This window comes from Geospiza fortis, unplaced genomic scaffold, assembly GCF_000277835.1.
Source record: "Geospiza fortis unplaced genomic scaffold, GeoFor_1.0 scaffold111, whole genome shotgun sequence".
NCBI classification, from domain to species: Eukaryota; Metazoa; Chordata; class Aves; order Passeriformes; family Thraupidae; genus Geospiza; species Geospiza fortis.
The window spans coordinates 5,156,934-5,180,052 of record NW_005054321.1 but is presented as its reverse complement, the minus strand read 5'-3'; the positions used below and the strand labels follow the sequence as shown (position 1 = coordinate 5,180,052).

Sequence of the window (23,119 nt, the reverse complement as noted above, 5' to 3'; positions counted from 1 at the left end):
CAGGAAATGCGAGTTCCTCCTTGTCACAACCCACCAGGAATTTTGACTTATTTTTGCAGGGCTTTTAAGCATTGAGTTAACCTAATTCTTACCAGCATTTATTTTTATTCTTGAAGTTCATAAAATATGATGTCTCTGTGGGTAATCGTTGATGTGAAAGGTGTGTGTAATAAACTGTCAGCCAAGAAGCCTTACTCCCTGTCTGCACCCTGCGCCAAGCTCGGGTGGGCTACAGTTTTGCTTTTTCTTGCTTTGCCTCCACGAGCAAAACTCATTTTTGTGAGGGATTTAGCTCATACTCCAAGCCAGAAACCTCTTTCTCTCCTTCTTCCCATTCCAGTGTGGCAGCCCAGCTTGTGGGAAGTGTCAGAGGAGGCTGCACACCCACGGGGGGCAATTGCCTGGCTCAGCCTGGGGCCAGCCTCCAGCCCAAACATGATCCAGCCTAAGCTGCTGGAGCCCCTCTGGCTGTGGTCATGGCTGCAGGAATTCCAGAGCTGTGCCAGCCTGGGACCCAGCACTCTGGCCTTGCCTTCCCAGCATGAGCTGTCTCTTGGTACCAGGCCTATCACTTTTTCCCCTGGAGTTTGGGGCACATTTTGTCTATGGGTCTCCCACCAGAAGCTGACCAAGGTTTTCAATATTGGTCCTCTCTTAAATTACTTTCTCCCAATCTTTTTATAGCTCTCCAACTGAAGTGGAATTTATTCTTTCTTTTTTTAATATAGCTGGAGGTGTAAATCCAGACAAATATAACTCCTGAGGGGAAATCAACCTGTCCATGCCACAGCTCAGCAGGGCCTGTGTTACTGCTGGTATATATAAAGCAACCAGGAGCCTTTTTAAACCTCTGAAACTGAAGTAATTTTTTTTGTTACTTATAGCTAATTAAATGGTTCTCATTCAAAAGCACTGTCTCCTGGTGGTAGGTAGAAACCTACAATCTTACTTTTACCACACACTTTTTATATTTCAAGCCTCTATTTTTAACCCAATGGTGGGATTCAGGGTTAATGCTCGTTAGATCTGTGTCTAGACAGTTGTGAAAAACAGGAAATGAATTACATTATAGTACGAAAGGAGAATTTAACCTTTTCTCTCCTCACTAACACATGTGACTGAGGAAAATATGTTACAGTAGAGTATTTTGGAAAATTTAAGGAAGTAGAAAAATTAGAAGAAAAAGGAAAAAAAAAAGCTGGGTTTCCACAGGGCCTCGTAGGAATTATTACACAGAAAATAATGCACCAGACTCTGCCCTCAGCTACACCCGGGCAGTAATTTGTTTCCTCTGGTCCCTGTGGAAAAATTGCATTTTATTATTCCCTGCTTATGCTGAACATTCAGAAGAAGGAAAAGCCAAGTTATCCCATTTCACACACATGGACCAGCACGTGTGCAAGAGAGCGGCCACTACACAACATCCTGCAGCACCCTGAGCCAGGCAGAGAGCTCTTGCACCTCTTCTCCTCAGGCTGTCCAAGGCCTCACAGTATTTTTGAAAGATTTACAAAGTTTTTTGTTTTGTTTTTTGGATTAGAGGCTGAAAAAATGCAAAATTCCCTTGGTTGGCCCTTGAGGAAAGTAAGAGTCCAAAGGCTCATTGGCCCCAAGCAGCAGCACAGGGATACTGCTGTGGCTGAGCATGTACAGGGTAAGGCTTTAAAAAATTGCTGTAATGAACCCAGAGCAGGAATTAAGGCTGAACCAGTGTGTACAGCTGGCCGGGGTGCTCTTTACCCCCTTACTGCCCCCATTCCCTGCAAATTGGCCGCTGTTCTGATGCAAAACACACCGCGGTCAAGAGCGGCGCTGCCAGCGTCTTCCAGAGCACTCTGAGCGCTTTCCCGGCCCCCTCATGTGCCCCCCGTGGTTTCTTAACCCTCCCTGGACCCGGGAGGCTGCAGAAGCATCCAGCAAGTGCCCGCTCTGCTGCAGGAGCCCTGTCCCTCCTGGATGGCATCTCCCTGTGCCCGTGCCCGCTGCAGGAGCACTGTCCCTCCCCCTGGCACCTCCCTGTGTCCCTGCCCCTGCCCGCTCCTCCCTGCGGGCCGTGAGCAGCCGGAGCTGCCACAGGGACCCTTCTCATGGTGTGCACAGCACAGCTTTGCCTCCCTCGTCCATGGATCTGCTGGAGCCAGATGTTTACGTTCTCTGACGTGCTGTCTGCTGGCCAGGAACATGAATATCCCTACAGCAGAGCAACAAAGCCTTCCCAAGGATCCTCCGCGCCGCTCAGCCCGGGCCCTGCCATTCCTGCCCTCCTGGGATCCCGCTGCCTTTGGTGGCTGCTGAGAGCATGGAGGGAAGGGATTAGTCCTCTCCAGACTATTTATTTGCTTAGTTTTATCATGATTCCTTTTAATTTTGAAGGCACATGAGCGTGCTGTGTACAAATCACTGGAATAATAGTGTAGTTAATTTTATGGCGTCTTTTGCACCGTCCAAAGTGGAAAAAAAAATACCAACCCAACCAACAAACAACTGTCCCTGCAATGCAGCAATCTAAATAAAGTTCTTTAAGCAATACAATATTTCCCTGTATAGCTGTCAATGTTTCCACTGCCAGTTTGTCTTCATAGAGGAACCAAGCTTTGGCACAGCTTATATCAGAAAAAAACATCTTTAAGTGTTTCTAGGGGGGTGTGGGGTAAGGGGGATTATGGAAGTTAAACTTGCTAGAAGAACTGTAGAATGTTGGCCTAAGGGTCTCAGAAAGGAAAGAGCCTCCATTTATCCAGATTTACTTGCCCAGGCTCGTGCCAGGGAGGGAGGGAGTAGAGCAGGAGGCCTTGCAGCATTTGCACCTGACCAGGCAGCAGCCAAGGTGTGGATCCTCCCCAAGAAGAGCCAGCTGCTAAGGGAGTGGTGAGGAAATAATTCAATGTTGCCCATTGCTAATGCCAAAGTAAGCTCAGGAGCCAGCACCCACTGCCAAATGAGCTGCTGCGGAAGGAGCTGTCTGTACCTCTGTGTGCCTGGGGAGGCCTGGGGCAGGTGCATGCAGATGGACACACACAGAGTAAAAGCTGCCTTTCAGAAGTCTTGCTCTGCAGGGTAAGGAAGGTCAATAACTTTCTTGTCAGCAGCAGCTTTGCTTGAAGGAGAGGCTTTAGGACATGGCTCATCCTGAGGTGGGGGGTGGGAGGGAGTTTCTGCATTAATCACTAATCTCTTTTCTGTTTTTTTCATTAGTGTCTTCTGCTTGATATCAGTGTAACCTGCTTAACCAGTCTACTGCTGCCAGAAATGGTGTTTGATTTACAGAAGAGGTGGAAAGTTAAATAGAAGAGGATACAGGTATTCCAAGGATCCTCATTCTGGCATCTCTCCATGGCCACACCTGTCACCCCTGAGGTCTCCTGGCACTGGAGAGTGATGGACAAACCCCAGAGCTCCCCTTGCTGGCCAGGATGGGTTGCTGTAGTACCCTCTCAGGCATCTAGGAATCCACATTTACCTCAGCCCATCCTCAGGTTACCACATGAACTGCATGCACTGAGATCCTGCATCCCACTTAATATTTAATCACCCTTTGCCCTCATTTTCTTAAGTGGGCAGTGAAACCCTAGCTAGCCTGTGTGCCCCAGCAGCATGGTATTTTATTACAGAAAACTCAAAACAAAGCTTCCATTTGCTAATCCAGCCATGTGCCAATGGCTGTAGCCCTGGAGCTCCAAGGGTCACTCTCCCAATGGCATTAAGCAGCAGCAGGAGCAGCTCTAACAGTGTTTGGGAGCAGGCCCTCTTCCACTGTACAGGACAGGCAGATGACCTTACTGTGAGACACAACAATGCCAGCTCAGAGGAGAACCAAGTGAAATTGGTGACACCTCTTTTGGACCCCACACGTGTACTTCTGTCACCTGTCAGGCTTCAGAGCTCCTCAGCACTGGGCAATCTCCATGTGTGATTTTTTGGACTCCATGTGCTAAGCCAGGGCATATAATTCTTGAATGACCACAAATAATCCCCATTTCTGAAGATGTCTGTAAGCCCAGCAAGCATCCTTGCCAGGCTGGATGGGGGTCTGAGCAACCTGGTCTAGTGGAAGCTGTCTCTTCCACAGCACTGGGGTTGGAATTAGATGATTTAAGGTCCCTTCTAACTCAAACCATTCTATGATTCTGTGATCATGAGTGGGGTGGTAATGGCCTGCAACCTCCACTGTCTGCACTGCCCCTGCAGGCAGTGAGCAAAGGTGACCCCATGGTCCCTGGCAAGGGCTGGGACCTGCACCCATGTGGCCAGGACCAGGCTGAGCCGTTCCACAACCCTGGATGTCCACAGCAGTTCAAGGCAGTAGGGCCACAGAGAACATTGGCAGAAAGGTTTCATCAGGCTCTGTGCCTTGGAAAGGTGCCCCTGCTCACACAGCACCAGCTCAGAGGAGGCTGCAGCTTTGCCTCTGTGCATGGATCTGACCTCCATGCACCATGAGAGCATGGAAAGGCTGGCAAGCAGAAGATGCTCGGAATGTGAGTGGGTCTTTGCTGGCAACAAAGTCCCTCAGTCTTTCAGATCTCAAAAGCACCTAACTTGGGTTGTTTTATTTAATAATTATCAAATAAGTTAAATGAGAATGACATTAAGTAAACAATCTACCCTGCAAAGGATCTCCGACAAATATGGCAGGCCGGGCACTGCAAATCTCAGCCTCTTGCTGGGAACAAGGCAGGGGGAGCACCCTGCTGGTGACACCAGCAAGGAGAACAGCTGGGCCCCACAGCACAGCTTATTTTGCACCTCAAGACTGAGCGTATCGATCTCTGTTCACTTTATGGGAACTCCAAGGACAATGCATTTGAAAACAACTCCTGATTGTTCTGTACAGGCAGACACAGACCATAGCATATTAAAAGGTATTTTTAGTACTTCTGGCAAAGCAGATTGAACTCTGCTTTTAGCTGTGCTAAGACAACTCCATGGAGTTTGCTGGCAGCCCTGCATATTCGTACCGAGGTAGCAACTGGTAGAAGTTACTTGACTAAATAGTTGCATTTCCTTCATGCAAGACAAAAACACAAGTGCAGATAAATACTGGTGGGCTCCTGACTTACAGTGGGCTGTATTTTCCTCCTATTTTCTGCCAGAAAGAAGTTTGAATTGCCAAAGAAACACTGTCACATAGCAAGGAAAAATTACTCTGAATGTCACCGCCTCGATTTGTGATGCCTTTGTTTTTGTACTGGTATAAATATAACTGTGACCATTTCATACAGCAAAGCGCTCTGTGATGAGTACAGTATAAATAGTGGAACTGATTACACTTGCTGTAAACAAGGACTGGCAAGCCTTGCTTCACCCCAGCAGTTAGAATGGTGGAAGCAGCAGGAGCTTTACAGACAAATGGTTAAAAGCCACAGCAGAACATTTTCTCGGGATGGCTCCAAGCGTGGAGCTGGTGTGCTGCCATTTCAGCAGCCAGGCGGAGACAGGGGGAAGCACACCACCACAATTGCATACTAAAAAGAAAGGAAGGCTGAGATAACTACCATCTTCTTACTGTGTAGGCTGTTTGAAAAAAAAACCCATATAATGATTCCTGTCTTATTGCAGTGTTTGGGTTCCAGATATAGCCTTGCATGGGAAGGCTGGTATGATGCTGAACCAAGCAAAATGAGCATTTCCTGCTTTTAAGTAATATAATGTCAGGAATCCAGCTCACTGGAAACATCCTGCTCATCTTCCAGAGCAGGAAGCAGACATTCGTCACAAGTATCAGATGAATAATGTCACTCCAGTTGGACATTGTGAGTGGCAGTTCACAGCCCAAGTCCTTAATGCTTATTTTTATGACTATAAAATGAAGCCTGGTACACCTCATGCCTAGGAAGTGGCTTAGCTCGCTCAGAAACTCAGGGACTTGCCAGAGGCCTTAGATAACTAAGTAAGATTTGTTTTAACTGCCCTCAGTATCCAAGGTATTTCCTACTGTAAGTATAAGGAAACATTGAGGATACTTAAACAACCATATTTGTTTATCTTAGGTCAAACTGGAGAGATTTTCCAGAACCACTACTGCAGCTGCCTTTAACTTGCTGAAAGGCTGCACTTGTATAGAGCGCTTCACTTCTGACTCCACGATCATAAACGAAAAGAGGTGAGCTCCACAGGGAAGTGCGCACAAACCTGGGCAGATGTCTCCAGACACTCACTCCTTGGGTGTGCTCCATTAACCTTGGCCTCAACTGGGCCAAGTCCTGCATAAGGAGGAAGCCAGAAGGCAGAAGAAAATCACCAGCATTCTCTCCCTCAAATTTCTGAGAAGGTAATTACCTGAGGAGAGACATCTGCGCAGGTTTCACTTTGAGAGGAGATGAGATTCTCCAAGCCTGAGAATCCAAAGTGCCATAGTAGGGCAAGCCCACCAAACCTGAAGCCATCTGCTCTGCTGGGTGACACATGAAGTGAAGCTCTGCAGGTCCTCCCCTCCAGCTGTGTGGCTCATGCCAGGTGTGGGGGACAGCCACCACTTGGGTCAGGGACAGTGTCTCAGCAATGGCTCTGCAAGACACCCAGTGCAAGGTAACTGGGATTACTGAAGGGACATGGTGGTATTTTCACACCTCATTCTTACTCCCTGATACAGTTTTCTCAAGGCATTTTGTCTACAACCCTTGTTTCCCAAAAAGGTAGGGGGGGAAATGTGAAAAATAAGAAAATTTGGATCAAAGTAATTCTAACAAGGAAAACCCAACCAACCAGAGATGGCCATTTTACAGTAGAAGCTTGGAGAGCAGTGGTGCTTCAGAGCATGCATGAGGCTCTGGCTGGACAATGAGAGTATGAGGAGGCCACACATGTCAAAATGCCCTGACCAAGGCTTTCATCCTGGAATTTGATTCATCCAAATGCACCCTATTGACCCTTTGCTTCCTGAATGGCCCAGATCAGATTGCAGCATCCCCAGGCATCTAAATATAAACTGATAGCAAACAAATTGGTCTGACACCCTAAGGTGCCACAGCCCCACTTTGATAGGAACTGTGACCAGATACATTTGGGGGATCTGCTGACCAGGTCCCCCAAACTGGCACGTGGTGTGACAATGCTGCCATATAGCCCCTGGAGTGCAGGATGGGCTTGCACTGACTGCTCAGGCAGTCGAGGGCAATACCTCAGCCTTCAGCCACAACCTTGCAGGGTACAAATCACCTCTGCAATGCTGTCAGAGTGACAATTCTAACTGTAACAGCTACTGGCAAGGCTGAGTGTGCAGGGGACCACCTCTGTCTGTGTCCCAACCTGCACTTCCAACTGAATGCTGACTGCTCTCTCTGCTGGCCAACCAAGAAATGGGATTTTCTCAAGACAGAACTGGTCACATACAAGTTTGCAAAAATGCACTGACCAAACAAATGCGTGCCAGAAAAAAAAGTGTCTATTTTTCTAAAGCCACAAACAGCTGAATAAGAGAGGCTATTTATCAAATAAACTATATTCTTGGGTAGAAAGCAGCAGCAAAGAAGAGAAAAAGGTAGGAGAGATGTGCAGCTAACTGCTGCAATAGCCTGCTGGAGATGGCAGAAACCATCTGGGAGATGGGATATGTCCCCAGTATAGGGCTATCAGAGTCTCACCCTTTGATGTCTAGAAATAAAAGGCTTGGAGAATTTCCAGTGATCAATGATCCATCTCCCAGCTTCAGAATACAGAAGCTGGGAGACCGTGGGATTGTGAGTAACTGATCTGAGAGCAGGAGGGTTTCTCCTTACTTTCTCAATGCCTTACTCAAGGGTCACCCAGTCCAAAAAGCCACCACTTAGGGGCTCTAAGCTCATAAAAACTGTAATAACTGGAGAAAAATAAGACATCACTATGGAAAAGGACACGGTAAAGAAGGCTGAAAGGGAATGGGAAGCTAAGATGCACTAGGACATCATTGTACTGAAAGTTCCTAAGCAGCACATCTTTGTCCTGGACACCATGGGAAAGCATGTGGACACAGTAAAGAATCAGAGTCTCAAGGGCTATGGACAGCATGGAGTGTAAGTGAGCACAGGCTGATCCTGCTGTGCCAGTGCACCCCAGACAATCAGCCATCACGCTTTCCTGTTATTCCCTATCTCTCACTGGCATGAGCCCAGTTCCCCTGCATCAAGGAATGAGGCTCTCCCTCAGCACCACCTCAGCTGGGTGGCTGCACTGGCCAGCCTGGAGCTGCACCTGAGGAGCAGCAGCTGTTCTCTGCCATGCAATGTACCCCACACATGAACCTATCACTGTGGTGTGAACTTGTTTGAATCTTAGGTGTTTAAATACATCACTGGTCACTGAGCTGACAATTAGTGATGTCTGGCAATGAAGTTGCCTCCCTGCCATCAGATTTACAGTGGAAGTTCTTTGCTTGTACTTCTGCAGGTACATGGCAAAGTGGCTCTCAGCAAATTTTGCTTTTCTCTCTGCAACTTACTGTCGTGTTCAGTGGGGAAACCACACTGGTGGAGCCACCTCATGCATCAAATATGGGTTGACAGCAGAGGTTAAACACAGCAAGTTCCACAAAACAGTCATGACTAGGGTTACCTGGAGAAAGGACCAAAGAGGGGAGGGAAGTCACTTAGTCCCTCTGATGGGACACTAGGACTAATCAGCCCCAGAAAAGAGCTGGTTTCTGATAATTACAGGGAAGTGAGTCTTTGTATTTTGGGCCCTAAATGAGCACTTGATGTACTCCTGAATTCTTTCCTTTGATATCATGCTCACCTGAAAGGTGATGAAATGCCCTCAGACTTGATGGGCTAGAGAGACAGCACCATACTATCACCATCTTCAGCACTGAATTAAATAATTCTCTGGCTTCTACTGATCCCTCTGGAACGACAACTTTTTACAAGAGCCACACAAAGGTGGTTAATTATAGAAAAGCTATAATCACATACACCCAGCCTGCTACATGTAAAATTAAGCACCTGTTCAGAATGATTACAGAGAAAAAGGACTAACTCTGCATGCTGTTTTTTTTTAAACTTGCATAGTCTGAATAATGGTTGTGACTGTTCCTCTTGACAGCCTTTATGCTGAAACTAGATTAAACCAGGCAGACTCTTGTGTCTTGACCCCCACTAAAGGGAGTGTGTCACAGATTTCATGCACCGGAAACCAGCTGAGGTTAAATCAAATGACATACTCAAGTAGGGAGGGATGAGAACCTCATGTTCTGTAACAACTTAAAGGGCCTGTTGAGCAATGCACAGGAACTCTGTGTCTATGAGACTCAACCACTTGAAGGGTAAGAAGTGCTTAACATGATCTGTTCATCTGAAACAGGATCTTGGATCTTGGCATTCCCACCTCTGCTGTGCCAGTGCACTGGCACCTACAGGGAGCTGAGCAGGCAAACTGCTGCTGCTCTGCACTGCCACAACCAGCCTGAACATCACTCAGAACCAGTCAGTACCAACATCTGCATTCCCCCAGTGTGCCTGCTACATCAGCATCAAGAGCTGCTATTTCATCCAAACATTTTACACAGGAGTATCTGGTTAAATCCACCTGTTCCCTCTTGGGAGGGTTTGTGCATCGGTTTATCAGGAATCCCAAGTTTCATCTCAGTTTTTTCTAGTGACGCTGACTCAGAGTGGCAGAAACTGCAGATGAACTGTCCCACTCCAGAGGGGCGTGTCCCAACAACTGGCCTCCTAACTAGTCCATGCTGGCCCTCAAGGAATATGTGTAGTAGCAGCCTATCTGCACGGGCAACCAGCTGTGCTGCATCTGACAATACAAAGTTGAAACTCCTGTATTCAGCAGCCCTTATGATACGGACAGAGATGTCTGGATGAAGTGAATCAATCCCACAGTTGTTCAGTTGGCTGTCTCTGCTGTTAATATGCTGACTAAATTCTCTAGAACTGATGAGAGATACAGTAATACACTATGTATGTAACAATAAACCTAAGTAACACATACAAGATTCTTACAAGTTTTGATATTTTTCTTTACTTAAAAATAAAATGACCCCTTAATACTTAAAATCTTTACTGTGCTTTTCTTCACAGGAATTAAATATATCACAAATGTTTATGTATGACCCCTTAATACTTAAAATCTTTACTGTGCTTTTCTTCATGGGAATTAAATATATCACAAATGTAGTCCCAATCCCAGCAGGTTTCCAAGGCCTGACTGGCTAAAGCCCTGAGCTGCCTGGTCTGAGCTGATTTGAACAGGAGATTGGACCAGGGACTGCCTGACCCTTCTAACCCGTGTTCCTCTACCATTGTGAGTCTGTGATGTGCTAGGGTATAAAGTAGAACAGGTCTAAAGCTGAGAATTAAAGACCTCATTTTAGCCTGTTTCTGCAATTCCATGTTTAGGGCACTCTTCTAAGAAGTTTGAGACTGCTCCAAACCCTCTGTCAGCACAGAGGATGGCTTTCCTGGGATGCCTGCAGGGATGCAGCTTGGTATCACCTCTGAGGATATTCACCAGTAGACAACCCTGAACAGGGAGGCTTTCTCACTCCCTTCCCCCCAGCCATATGGCCCTGCTGATTTCGTTACACCAGCAGGAGCAGCTGTCTGACCTCAAACAAACACCAAGTGCAAGAAGATGGGAGCAGGTGAGAATGCACAGCCAGCATGAGAAGCAAAAATAGCAACTGCATCTTCCAGGAACTACCAGTACTAGAACATTTCACTGAAATGGCAGGATTTAATTCTCCCCTGGTACAGCACAGAAACCTGGATACTTACCTGGTTTTACATAGTGCATGGAAGTTCACAACTGAACTACTAAATCAATTTTCCCTTTACACTTCTGCTAGATAAGGACTAATCAGCAAAGCTAGCGAGGAAACTGAGATGCACTGTCTGTTTACATACAATTGACAGCAATCACAACATGAAGAAAACCATATCTCACTTTTAAAATGTGACATGTAGCAATTTTGACTACAATATTCAGTATTTTATGCACATATTTTTCCAAAAGCTTTTTTGCAGCTCTTTTCAGTTTCAGCACAGTAGTTGGAAAAGCAATATGCTTATGGTGGCATGTCTGCCTTTGATTTGACATTAAAAACCAAGTACATTCTTACATAATTAAAATAAAGGTTTTTATTCAGTTCATGATATTTCTGTCTGGGTGTTCTATTTTTCCAAATACCTATTGCATATACAGAAATGTAAACCATAAATTCAATGTAAGAGCAGCAAAACAAAACACATCCCCTCAGAACCAGAGGAACTTTGCTCACTTTACTGTCCTTCCAAGGAATAGCTGTAATCAGTCTGACTGCCAAATCGATGCACAAAGTCTGAAAGGGAGAACACTGAGCCCCATCCCACTTCAGGATTCATACTGATGAAATCATCCAAGTTCATCTTGGAATCTAAAAAAAGGACCAGAAAAGGGAAATATTGAAGTTCCAGATGCAGGTTCTGTAGCACAGGTATACATCTTTCAATAAAACATTCCAAACCCCTCTTCAACAGTTCTGTTCACTCCAGCAAGATTCTGCAAATTGTATGGTGGTACAGAAACATCTATTTCCAATCTCTGAAACATTGATTTTGCCCCCATTCTCCTCTCTGCCCAAGGCAATAATCACATTACAGGATCAGTAAGCATCCAGTATGTCACTACAAACTAGCATGTGTGGGTAAGATTTTCCCCTACAGCAGCAGCCTAGAAGGGTCACGTAGTGTCAGAGAACTGGAGTGCAAACAACAACCAACACAGGGAAGAGCAATGCAGCCTTCCTGCATTCACACAAATGGGCTGACTCAAAAGCAGGGGAGTTATTATTCACCTATTTAAGTTCTGAACCAAAGTCAATGGAGTCACCTTTTGCACTGAGCACAGAGGAACAGGCTCACAGCAGCAATCAGAACTGCAAGTTGCTCATTGTCTCTCAGAAGTGATTGGCCCCTTAGCAAGCCTGCAGTTTGTTACTCTCCAGATTACAGTATTTGTTTTCCCTCCAACCCTGAACTTTTTCCTTGCTGAACATGGGCCCACTGCAGGGCCAGAATATGCAGAGGGGAGGAGATGTGTGACCTAACCCAGTCTCCAGCCTAGAGGGATGCTCAGGTGAAGAGAAGCACAAACTAGGCTGGGGGAAAATACTTATTTTTTGTGAATCCTGAATAACAGAATTAAGTCAGGGGCAAAAGATTAACTGGCACGGTTTCAAGAGAAAAGTAACCATGAATGCTCTTTGCCAGCATTTAATCTGCTCTGTTCCCTGCAGGAGGGGTGGAAACCATTCTGACCCATTCATGGATCCCAGAGAGCTCACTGGAAAAGTGCGGGTGTGCAGTTTTGGGTTTAGGTACCTTATGCATCCTTTGTCCAGAGCTGGCCTGGTACAAGCTTTGCTGACTCAGAACCATGCTGATCAGAGGTTCAGCTCTTATGACAAACATCTGTGGGCTTGTTGTTTTGACTTCTTACCAATGATGTGCACAAATAATCTTTTAAAATGACCATTAGAGAAAACTGGCTGAGAATGAGTTTAAGGAACAGAATGGTAAAGCCACTGTTACAGTTTTACTTTACAGATTTACTGTTAACAGCTCTCCCACTGTATTAACTATTTACTTTACCAGGGATGATTCATGTGTGCATTTAAGGATTAAGAATCAAACAAGAGGAGGCTCTAATGAACAGATTATAAAATCCAAAGGATGGAATTTGCTTCAGCTGCAAACTGCTTGTGTAACTAGGCTTACCATTATGGACAGTGTAAGCAAGGAAAGGAAGATGATATTCAGGAACTCCAGACCCAGGAGTACCAGGCATAATCCAGCCCCTGAAGGCCTCTGTTTGCACCAGGTCTACACTACAGCACAGCTTTGTGATTTGCCTAATCCCAACTCTCACCCTTTCTGAGGTCTGGCCCCTAAATCTTTTCTTGTTAACCTGTTTGAACACTATATACAGAAATTCCTTATGTCCAGCCAAGCATGCTCCTACTGCTGAAGTGAGTCTGGCAGAACAGGGATCATTTCTTCCTGAGTGGGAATTTAAAATAGCACAAGCTCAGCAATTTGCTGTCATAGCTCAAGAACAAATTAGTAGTGGGTAACAGCTCTTGCTTGCTGGAGCTGTTACCCACTGTTAAATCTGTTAAATCTGTTTTCCAGTTTCAAACTGCTCTTTTCCTCCCAGATGCTTTTTCAAAATTAATGTGATTCTTCATATATGTTAAGATTAAATAAATGAATAATTCTCTGCTTTATGTGCATTGAGCATACTAAAATAATTCATAAAACTGTTCTGTGAATGGGAAAGCAGTCCAAAGGAGATTGTTCCAGTAGTTACAAACACAGCTGCTGTTTGCAACTTGGAAGTTGCTGTCACAATGCCGGCAGGAAATGGAATCTTCTCTAACTTCGGAAGGATTGCGGCAGCTTGTTTTACCAAAGCAAACAAGTCCATTCCTATGAAGAGCGATGGCCTAAGAACCTGCCGGTAGATGGCACTGGAGCAGCACAGGAGGTATCCATAGGGAAAACCTTAGTGAGACCTCTCCCGTTTTATCCGTGTAATAACAGCCCCTCCATGCTGCTCTTTCCTCGTGGGCTCTATCTGAACGCCGTGCATGTCGTGTTAGACCTTACAGTGTTAGATAACAGCTCGGCAAAAATGAATGAAAATACCACAAAGTCCTCTTCCCGAAGCAGGTAAGAGTGACAAACATAATTTTAAAAAGATACATCTGGATGCTACAGCTGGCAAACCAAGATGATCTCTCCACAAAAGCACGGAGCTTTTGTATCCTACAACATTTTCACAAGACCACCAGCAGCAGAATTATTTTATTTTAAGATTTACATTACCCTTGCAGTCCTCTTCGGGTGCTGTGACTGTTATACTAGCTTGCATTTGTGCAATGCCTAGGGCTCATCTTCCTCTTTAACCAAACTCTGTTACACACACCCCCCACAAATGAGACCTATCTGGCCTGTTCTGAGATTCCTGCATAACTTTATATTTGTTTAAATCAAGTCTGCTGCTTTTACCCCAAGCAGGGATGAAATAAAAGGCCACTCACTATCTCAGGCATTGTTAGCCCCGATACTTGTGGCTTCTGCCAACAGTAGTTAGAAAGCAGCGTTTAAGCCAAGCCAAGCTTGGCTCACAGACCTCAGACTAACTCAGTGTAACAACAGCTGCCCAAGGGCTGCTGGAAGCAGGGATGTCTGGAACAAAGCCTCCAAGATCAGTTCTGCTAATACCTAAAACCTTGGGGGCAACTAAAAGAAAGTTGGACTCTTCACAGACTTGTGGAGGTGTTTACAGCTCTCTTCAGATCCTCCTCCCTCGTCTGAGCAGGGAGATAAGTCAGAAGGACTCTTCCCACTCTCAGCTGGGGGGTTGCTGTCTTCACCCCTAAGATAAAACTGACTGTGCAAACCATCCTGGCTGATCTCAATGTAACACAGCTCACCACTTCAAATTATATTTTACAGAAAGTGGTTTAACTTCAACAAGCCACTCTGGCAATTTAAATACTTCTTAGTTGTGTCTTTATTGTATCCATCTGACTTGATTCATTACTTCCACAAAAGCTTATGCAGTAAGGACCTAACTTTACAGACTGGAGTTTTATTCTCAAATGAGAGCAGCAGAAGGTTCCCATGAAGTGCATAGGAGCTACTTGTATCCCTATCAGTGCATTTTTACTTTCATTAGGATCCTGCTGCCACTTCAGAGAGGAGATACAGAAAGCAAGTACAGACATCTGCTGGGTCTCTGTCTGAGAGATTTCCTGTTACATGTATGTTTGATACATAGTGTCTCCAGAATTTCTCAGCTGTCCTATTCATGCTCTTCAAAATAAATTTTAAAACCCCCCAAGTAAAACCCCATTATTATTGACTACCAGGGATTAATAATAAAAAGAACAAAAAGCTTTTACAAATCAATCCAGCAAGTGTGCTACTGAACATCTTGGGAGAAATGAAATTCAAACCAGTGCTTTTCAGTGTTAGAGCTGCTGCTAACACTTACACATAAGCCACACAACCATCTGTTTGGAGTAATTTTGAAATGCACTGCGCAAGCTGCATTTTACACAGGCTTGCAGTAAGGAGGGCTGATCTCATCCTAAGTCATAAACTAAACAGAATCAGACCTCATTAATTTGTGGAAAGAAGATTTAAAAGAAAACAAAAGGTTGGGCTCACCAGCTCTAGAATAATGAATCTGTTCACCAAATCTCATTTTATTATTATTTTAACAAAATATCCTGTTTCTTTCAAGAGGTCATTGGCAAACAGGTGGGACCAGGGGAATGCTCTGCAGCTCAGGTATGTTTATTCCAGCAGAGCAGCTTTGAGGACAGGGCAGGGTGAGAAAGCACTGTGCAGCCAGTTAGGCTGGCCAGCCCCTCCTGCAATCCATGGCAGCAGAGCAGAACAGAGGCCAGAGCAATGCCAGTAAAAGACACAGAAGCCTAACTCTGGGAAACAGCTAGAGCAGAGCCAGATCCAAGAGGCTAATTCTTAGCATGTGAGTTCTGAGGAGATACTGAGGAGTCTAAGAAGGTTTGGTTTTTTTTATTCTTGTTTTATTGGCTGGACTGGAGTTGTTTGTCTTTTAGAAAAATGCTTTTAAAAATCACCTTGTGCCAGCTTCAATTTTTTTAGGCATAGACTGGAATTTATGACTCCATGTAAGCTTATTTTTGATGATTTATTTTGCAACCCCATGAGCAGGACGAATACAGTTTACGATTTCTTCCCTTTGAGTTGCAAGTAGGTGAAAAATGCTTAATTTGTTAATGATCAAGATTGCTCAATTCAATTCCAAGAGGTCTTGGTAGCAGGGGAGGGCTGTAGGGGTGACTCCTCTAGAAGCTTCCCCCGTGTCCAACAGAGCCAGTGCCAGCCAGCTCCAGGATGGACCCACCTCTGGCAAAGGCTGAACCCATCAGTGATCGTTGTAGTACCTCTTCCTTTTTAAAACTATTTTAAAGCTATTGCACAGAAGTAACTGTGGCCAAAGAGGAGTGAGAATATGTGGGAGAAACAACTCTGCAGACACCAAGGTCAGTGAAGGATAAGGGGCAGGAGGTGCTCCAGGCACCAGAGCAGGTACTCCCCTGCAGCCCATGGTGAAGATGATGGTGAGGCAGCTGTGTCCCTGCAGCCCATAGAGGAGCCTCAGGCTGGAGCAGGTGGATGACTGAAAGGAGGCTGTGACCCCTGTGGGAAGCCCATGCTGGAGCAGGCTGCTGGCAGGGACCTGCAGACCTATGGAGAGAGGAGTCACACTGGAGCAGGTTTGGCGGCAGGACTTGTGACCTGGTGGGGGATCCATGCAGGAACAGCCTGTTCCTGAATGACTGCACCCTGTGGAAAGGGAGCCACACTGGAGCAGTTCATGAAGATCTGCAGCCCATGGGATGGACTCACATTGGAGAAGTTCATGAAGAACTGCATGAGAGGAACCCCAAAATGGAGCAAGGGAAGGACTCCTGTCCCTGAGCAGCAGTGGCAGAAACAACCTGTGATGACTGCAATCCCCATTCCCCACTGGTGGGGTGGGGGGGGTTAGGAGGAGGTAGAGAATTGGGAATAAAGCTAAGACTGGTAAAGAGGGAGGGGTGAAGGAAAGGTGTTTTTAGGATTTGTTTTGCTCCTCATTATCCTGCTCTGATTTTGATTGGTAATAAACTGAACTAATTTCCCTAAGTCGAGTCTGTTTTGCCCATGAGTGATTGGTGAGTGATCTCTCCCCACCCTTATCTCAACTCACAAGTTTTCGTTGCATTTTCTCTCCTCTGTACAGCTGTGGGTGAGAGTGAGCAACTTTGGTGGGCACCTGGCAGGGTCAAACTGCCACAAACATCAAAGAAGACATATAGGAAACAGAAGGAATATAAAAACCTTGCATCTTCTCAAAAGCTTAGGAATTTGGCTGCTCTAAATGAAAGGGAAAAAATCCAAAAAACAAAACAAACCTGCTCTGATAGAAATGTGCCTCACAAATAAATTGGTACTAAAACAATATGGGGTCAGTTCTGTCAGCCATTATACTGCAGTCTCCTATAACATGAAATATATAAGTAATTTAATCTTATGCAAACACAAATCAACATGGAAGGCAGACTGTTCTATCAAAGTGCAACGGCAGGGAGAAAAAAGTTATCTGCAATGGAATTTGGCACGGACATGAACATTAATACCCCAGGCTCTTTTATGATAACACAAGGTCTGCCACCCAGTTCCACATCAAGTTAAAAATAAGGCAGCTTTATGCCTGATAAAACTGTGCTGAGACATTACAGTTGCACTCAGACTCCTCACAGACTCACAGCACTGTGCACATTAAAGCACAGATCACTACAAAGTATCTCAGTGAATACAAAGAAAAGACAAAGAGGAAAGCTGGAGGAACTGGTACTAAATGAACCAAAACTTGAACTGGACATCCTAGATCTGAGACAATCTAGTCCTGTTCTGACTTGGACCTTGAAGCTCCCTAGTGAATGACTTTTCACCTTGATTGGGTGCAGGGTAACAAGTTTCTTTCAGCCAGCTGACCAGGAGACCAGAGCACATCAGCACATTGCTGCTGTGCTGTGTCCATTTGGAGCTCAGCACAAAAAAAAAATCTCCAAATTATGGACATACTGGACTAGGCCCACAAGAGGAAAAGCAAGCTGTTTGGTGCAGGACAACATTTATTCAAGGAGAGGCTCAGAGAACTGAGTCTCCTCAGTCTTAAAAAGAGAAGATGAAGGGGAGACATTACTATTGCCTACATCTACCTGGTCAGAGGTAGGACAGTGGAGCCAGAGTCTTCTTGGAGGAGCCTGGCAAGAGGTCAAGAAATGAAAAATACAAGTTGGAACATCTGAAATTCAGATTATATGAGGACTTTTTATTCACTGGTTGTTTACCATGACAGTGGTCAAACACTGGAACACTGTCCAGAAAGTGGTGGAATCCCCATCTCTGGAGGTGCTCAAGACCAGACTGGACAGAGCCCTGAGGAATACCAGTTCTGGGCAGATGTTGGACTGGATGACCTATGGACATTCCATTCAGCATGGCAAGGTATAAAGCAAAGAATGAAAGCATAGGAGGAAGTAAGAGGAAGTAAGAGCTACATATCCTTCACTATCTACCAGCATCACTGAGAATCTGGAGGCTGGCTGAAGCCTGTGGCTGCTGCTCACCACTGAGGCAAAACTCAGCCAGACACAACAGGCAAGGGGAGAGTTACAGGCTTTGCAGCTATGGAGTCAGGTACTCCAGCTAGAGATACATGTACACATCTGCAACTCTTTGAGTCATTATGTAACTTACTACCCACAAGTAATGGGGTTTTTTTTTTTACTCTTTTGATTTGAATAGCATTTTTTGCTTTCCTGGTCTGACCTCATCTATATTCCTCAGACTTTCATCACCTCTCAGCTATCAAAACAACAAGGTTTCCACAGACAAAAAAGTTCTCAGCACCTACAAGGCTCCAGCTAACAGAGAACCATTCACTGCAGTTCAGGAATCCTACACTCCCTACAATACCTGTGCATAAAACTCTGCTGAAAATAATAACCAAGAGTTAGAATTCAAGGTGGTTCATAACTGGATTGCCTAGAAAACACCTAAAGCCTCAAAACAAAGACTACAGCTGTGTTCCTGCTCACTCCCGTAATTCATTTCTACTCTCATGTGAAACACCAAGCTTCCTTAGAAGCCAACACAAAGACCGAGAATTAATTTCCCAGCAACTTCAAACACTTGGACCTAAAGACAGAACCACGTTTCTTTGACCCTCCCTTCTCTAACATAAACATTTATCAGTATTGCATTATTAAAAATCAACAAAACCAAACATGCAGAGCAGTAACATGAAAACTCTTTCAAAGCAAAACGTGCTTTCCTTGGGAAAAAATGAGAGTACAAACAAACACACACATGGCAAATGTTACTCAGCTTGCAAAACAGATGATTAGAATAAGCTGAAGTGCTGTGTGATAAGAATGCTTTAAGCAGCTCTACAGAATAGGTGGCAAGTCAGCCTCTGGGCCAGGCAGAGAGAGGTAATCATTTACATGAGGCTTAAGGCTTAGGGAAGAACTTGCCAGTGATTTAAAATATCCTGGGGTCCATTCACCTGGTACAGAAACCTCAAACATTTCATGCAGGCAAACTCACCACACTGAGCAGAGTGAAAACTTCCTCCTGCCAACACTACTTTGCCAGAATGGGATCTGTGTGCTAGAGTGTGGTATAATCACTGTGTGAAATCACTGAAAAATTTTGTGATCCCTCTGCAAGTTATTTGGCCTGTCTGCTTCAGTTCCCTGCTGTAACAAGAGAACAGTATTACTTACCTCTCACTCTCTGCTCAGTTTATGAATATCAGTAACTAATGTTTGACACAGTAAATGCCAGAAGGCATGTTGGACTATGTGTCCAAAAAAGAGAGTGCCAAATGCTTCATACTCCTATTTTTTCCCATGTGAAGTAATAAGCTGGCTGGACAAATGCTATAGAAGTTATTTATTTCCCATGTGCAACCTGGACTACTTCATTCAGCACTGTAAGCAGGAAGGAGTTCTGGGAGCTCACCTGCAGTTTCAATGCAAGGGTATGGAGGAGGAGGTTTCTGCCATTTCCCATTTGCATCCTTCATGTGAGATCTGTCTGAAGCAAATGTCTTCAAGTACAAATCTGCTCTAATCATTCTGATTTTCCTAAAAAAAAAAATTGCAAAATTGTATTAAAAGATGCATGTACACAATACTGCAATAATCACTCAGAATAAGAGCACTTTCCTCTCATCAAGGAGCACTAATGTTTTTAAATACACAAACCAGCAATGTTGGGCCAAGCTGTTAACATGAAGCTACTGTAGGAAAGAAAAGGGCTTTTGATGACTAAGGTAAAGAGCTTTAGAAAAACAACACAATGCATTTATTTTACTGAAGTATAGTAAAGAAACCTCTGGCACTATACATACACAAAGAGAACTTCAACTTTGATTTCATGAAATAACATCCACAGCCTTTACATTTCATGTCATCACCTGTGAAACTCTGGCCGAAGGCTGTCATCCAACCTGAAGGCCTCCACACTGTACACATCAAAAGGACAGGGAAACGGCAACACTGTGTCAAGATCATAAATGAAGTTCTGCTCCCCACTGGAAAGATGAAGTAGAATAACATGGTAGTCCTGGGAAGAAGGGGAATTGCCATTAGTTAAACAGCAATTAATAAGAAACTGGCAAAGAGAGTGGAAAAAAAAAGATCTTCCTAAAAGCATAAGTTCAGATCCATTTTTTAAAGCCTGCTTGCTGTCCTTGAATATTAAGCCTGTAACATTTCTGGCAACAGGAGAGAGATTTCCTAATGTCTATCTTGCCCATCTGCTCTTCCAGAAACCTTGCTATTCTCCCCATTTCTTTGCAGCCTCCTTTGATTTAAGCCAAACCAGCAAACTAAAGTGTATACTACTCCTAAGAAAACAGAAAATCTCTCTCATGTTCCACACCAAACCAAAAAAGTTGTTTGGTTAAGCATTTTTTATTAGACTCAGTCATAAATAAACTCACAAGATAAAATGATAGGTTAACGTTAAATTTACCTAGTGATCTCTTCTAATAAGAGATTTTGTACCTGTTGCAGTAACACGGTCTGTGAATTTGAGTGTCGAGTGTTCAGCTGCCAGAAGCACCTGAAAAACCAGCACACCACTGAAAAACCAGCAAACAGCTCAGATCAGGAGGACCACAAGAGTGAAACAATTTCCTCTAGCAGCTCTTGAAGCTGGGAAAAAATATCTACATCACACTTTTTCAAGGCAACTATTTTATCAAGACTTTTGGGTTATGCAATGCAGTTTTACTCCTTACCTTGTAAGAAACACAGGAGGAGACTTGAGGACACTGCAGTTGCTGACATTATTTGTCAGGTATGCACACTGCTGTTTTCCAAAATTAAATTGAAGGTACCCCTTAACAACTTACTTAAATTTACATTGAATCCACTCACAAAAAGGGTTGAGCACTGTCTTTGACACTTTCAACATTAAAACCACAAAGAAATTTGTATGAAAAAGATTTGGGCAATCTACTTCACCAGACCAATACACATACACAATTGTATTAAACAATATTTAGAAAAACCTATTATAGAGTATAAGAAAAATTAATTTACAAGCTTTATACAGCCTATGATCCATTGAAATGTCAAAGTTAAAAGACCTTTGAATCCATGAATTTTTAGGAGAAATCCACATTCTGCCATGGCCTTTCCTGACTCTGCTATTCCCTTTCAGGTCTTCTCTGTAGCACTTGGATCTCTTTTTAAACCAAACCTTTTTTTTTTTTCTGTATTGTAAAGCTACCAATATTTTGGAAGAAAGTGAATGATTCAGAAATCCGAAAACATCACAAGTTTGCAGACTACTCCGCAGAATTTCAGAAACAGAAATTGCCATATGAAATATTTCTTTTCTGTGCCAGATAACTGAAAGAACTCTATAATGATACCAAGGAATTCTGCATCAGCAATTAGTGAACTACTTTAGCTGATCAAATGACATTTCAAAGCAACTGTTTATGGGTCAGTTTAACTGCTGACACCTAAATACACACATAACTTACACTTTTCTGTCATCTGGCAGGCCTACATAAATAAGTTCATCCATCTACTTCTTACAAGTACAGTCATCTACCTACAACACTACAGACCTGGCAGCCTCAATATGCAGATAATAATTTTCACAAATCTATTATGCATTCTTACTATAATTAAGACTTGTCACCTGTAGGTTTTACTGACTGTCCTGCTATTAATTTATGAGGGATGGTGCAAAGGAGCACCAGATTTAGGCTATTTATAAATCTGTTGTAAAAGAATTACAAATATTAATGCAGAATTATGCAATGTGTGAAGTTGGAAGGGACGTTACAAGGTCATCTGGTCCAACCTGTTGCTCAATGAGACTCTCCTAAAGCCAACTACTCAGGACTGTGCCTGGATAGCTTCTAAAAATCTCCAAGGATGGAGATTCCACAACTCCTCTGAGCAACCTGCTCCAGTGTTCCATCGTCCTTAGAGTAGGAAGTGTTCCTTTATGTTCAGATGGAACAGATTCTTACATGCCCGTGTGTGATCCTGCAGCTATCAACTACAGAGGCACACACTCAAAATTATTGAGAGTAATGAATGCCTTACCCAGATAACAGGCTCATCTCCATGTCCAGATTTCTGCTTCCAGAGTGGAATCTGAAAGTTATAAATGAACCTGAAGTGAATAAAACCTTTCAGATTAATACAGATTAATTTCAGGTAAATTGGTTTGTTTTTTACTAACCTATCAATTTCCTCAGCTTACATCTGTGCTGCAGTAAGAAAATTTTTTCTAGTTTCTCTCTCAGGAGGATGAAATTGGAGATACTATTCTGGGCCACATTAAAAAGAAGTGTGATGGAATCACCATCCCTGGAGTCATCCAAAAGACTTGAGGATATAGTTTAGTGGTGAATGTAGTGGTGTCAAATTAACAGTTGGACTTGATGGTCTTGGAGGTCTTCTCCAACCCTATGGTTATTAGTGGTTCTATGATTTTATAAAGATAACTGTTGTCCTAAATTGACAGATTACAGACAGAATTACTCCCACAGCTCACAGGGACACCATGCCTCATTCCACTGTCCTGAATGCAGTGCATAATTAAAAGATCTCACGTGGTGTGGCTGGCACACCTCTGAGCCAAAGCGAGCTACAGGACGGGTTTGGACTGAATCTCACCTACAGGCTGGGCTAAAGGCTCACACCCCAACACGGGGCTGGGACTATTCTCACCTACAATGGGCTGCGGTCTGCAGGCCCGAGCCTTTCCGCAGCTGTCTCTGATCACATCCCATTGACTCACCATCCTCTTATCATTGGATATGAAAACAGCATAAAATTCTTCTAAAGGGTACCGGTCCTGACTCCTGATGTAGTCACAAAGCTTCCAAACATTTTCTTCGCTGCAAAACACAAAATCGGTTATTTATTTTGTTTTCCTCCAACTTCATTTTTCGAGCCGAGAAGCGAGCCCAGGAGTGTGACCAGCCCGCAGCCGCGCCGTTCCCGCGGTGGCCCGGCTGTCCCAGCGCTTCACAGCGATGTGAGGGGCACCGGCCCGCCCGTCCCCGT

General features: G+C 44.2%; 1 protein-coding gene across 2 annotated transcripts; it reads right to left on the bottom strand.

The window, feature by feature from the left end:
• Positions 1–11,040: 11,040 nt before the first annotated feature.
• WDYHV1 (WDYHV motif containing 1) lies at positions 11,041–22,950 on the bottom strand. 2 transcript variants are annotated; one of them, XM_005420705.2, is made up of 6 exons: positions 22,851–22,950; positions 22,151–22,201; positions 20,588–20,645; positions 19,996–20,144; positions 19,539–19,663; positions 11,041–11,338 (listed from the first exon to the last, which is right to left on the bottom strand). In XM_005420705.2, exons 2-6 carry the CDS (start codon positions 22,171–22,173, stop codon positions 11,205–11,207), a joined length of 489 nt encoding a protein of 162 aa, XP_005420762.1. In that variant the 5' UTR covers positions 22,174–22,201; positions 22,851–22,950; the 3' UTR covers positions 11,041–11,204. The 2 variants fall into 2 exon arrangements, with proteins under 2 accessions (XP_005420762.1, XP_014162373.1); XM_014306898.2 differs by lacking the exon at positions 20,588–20,645.
• Positions 22,951–23,119: the final 169 nt, after the last annotated feature.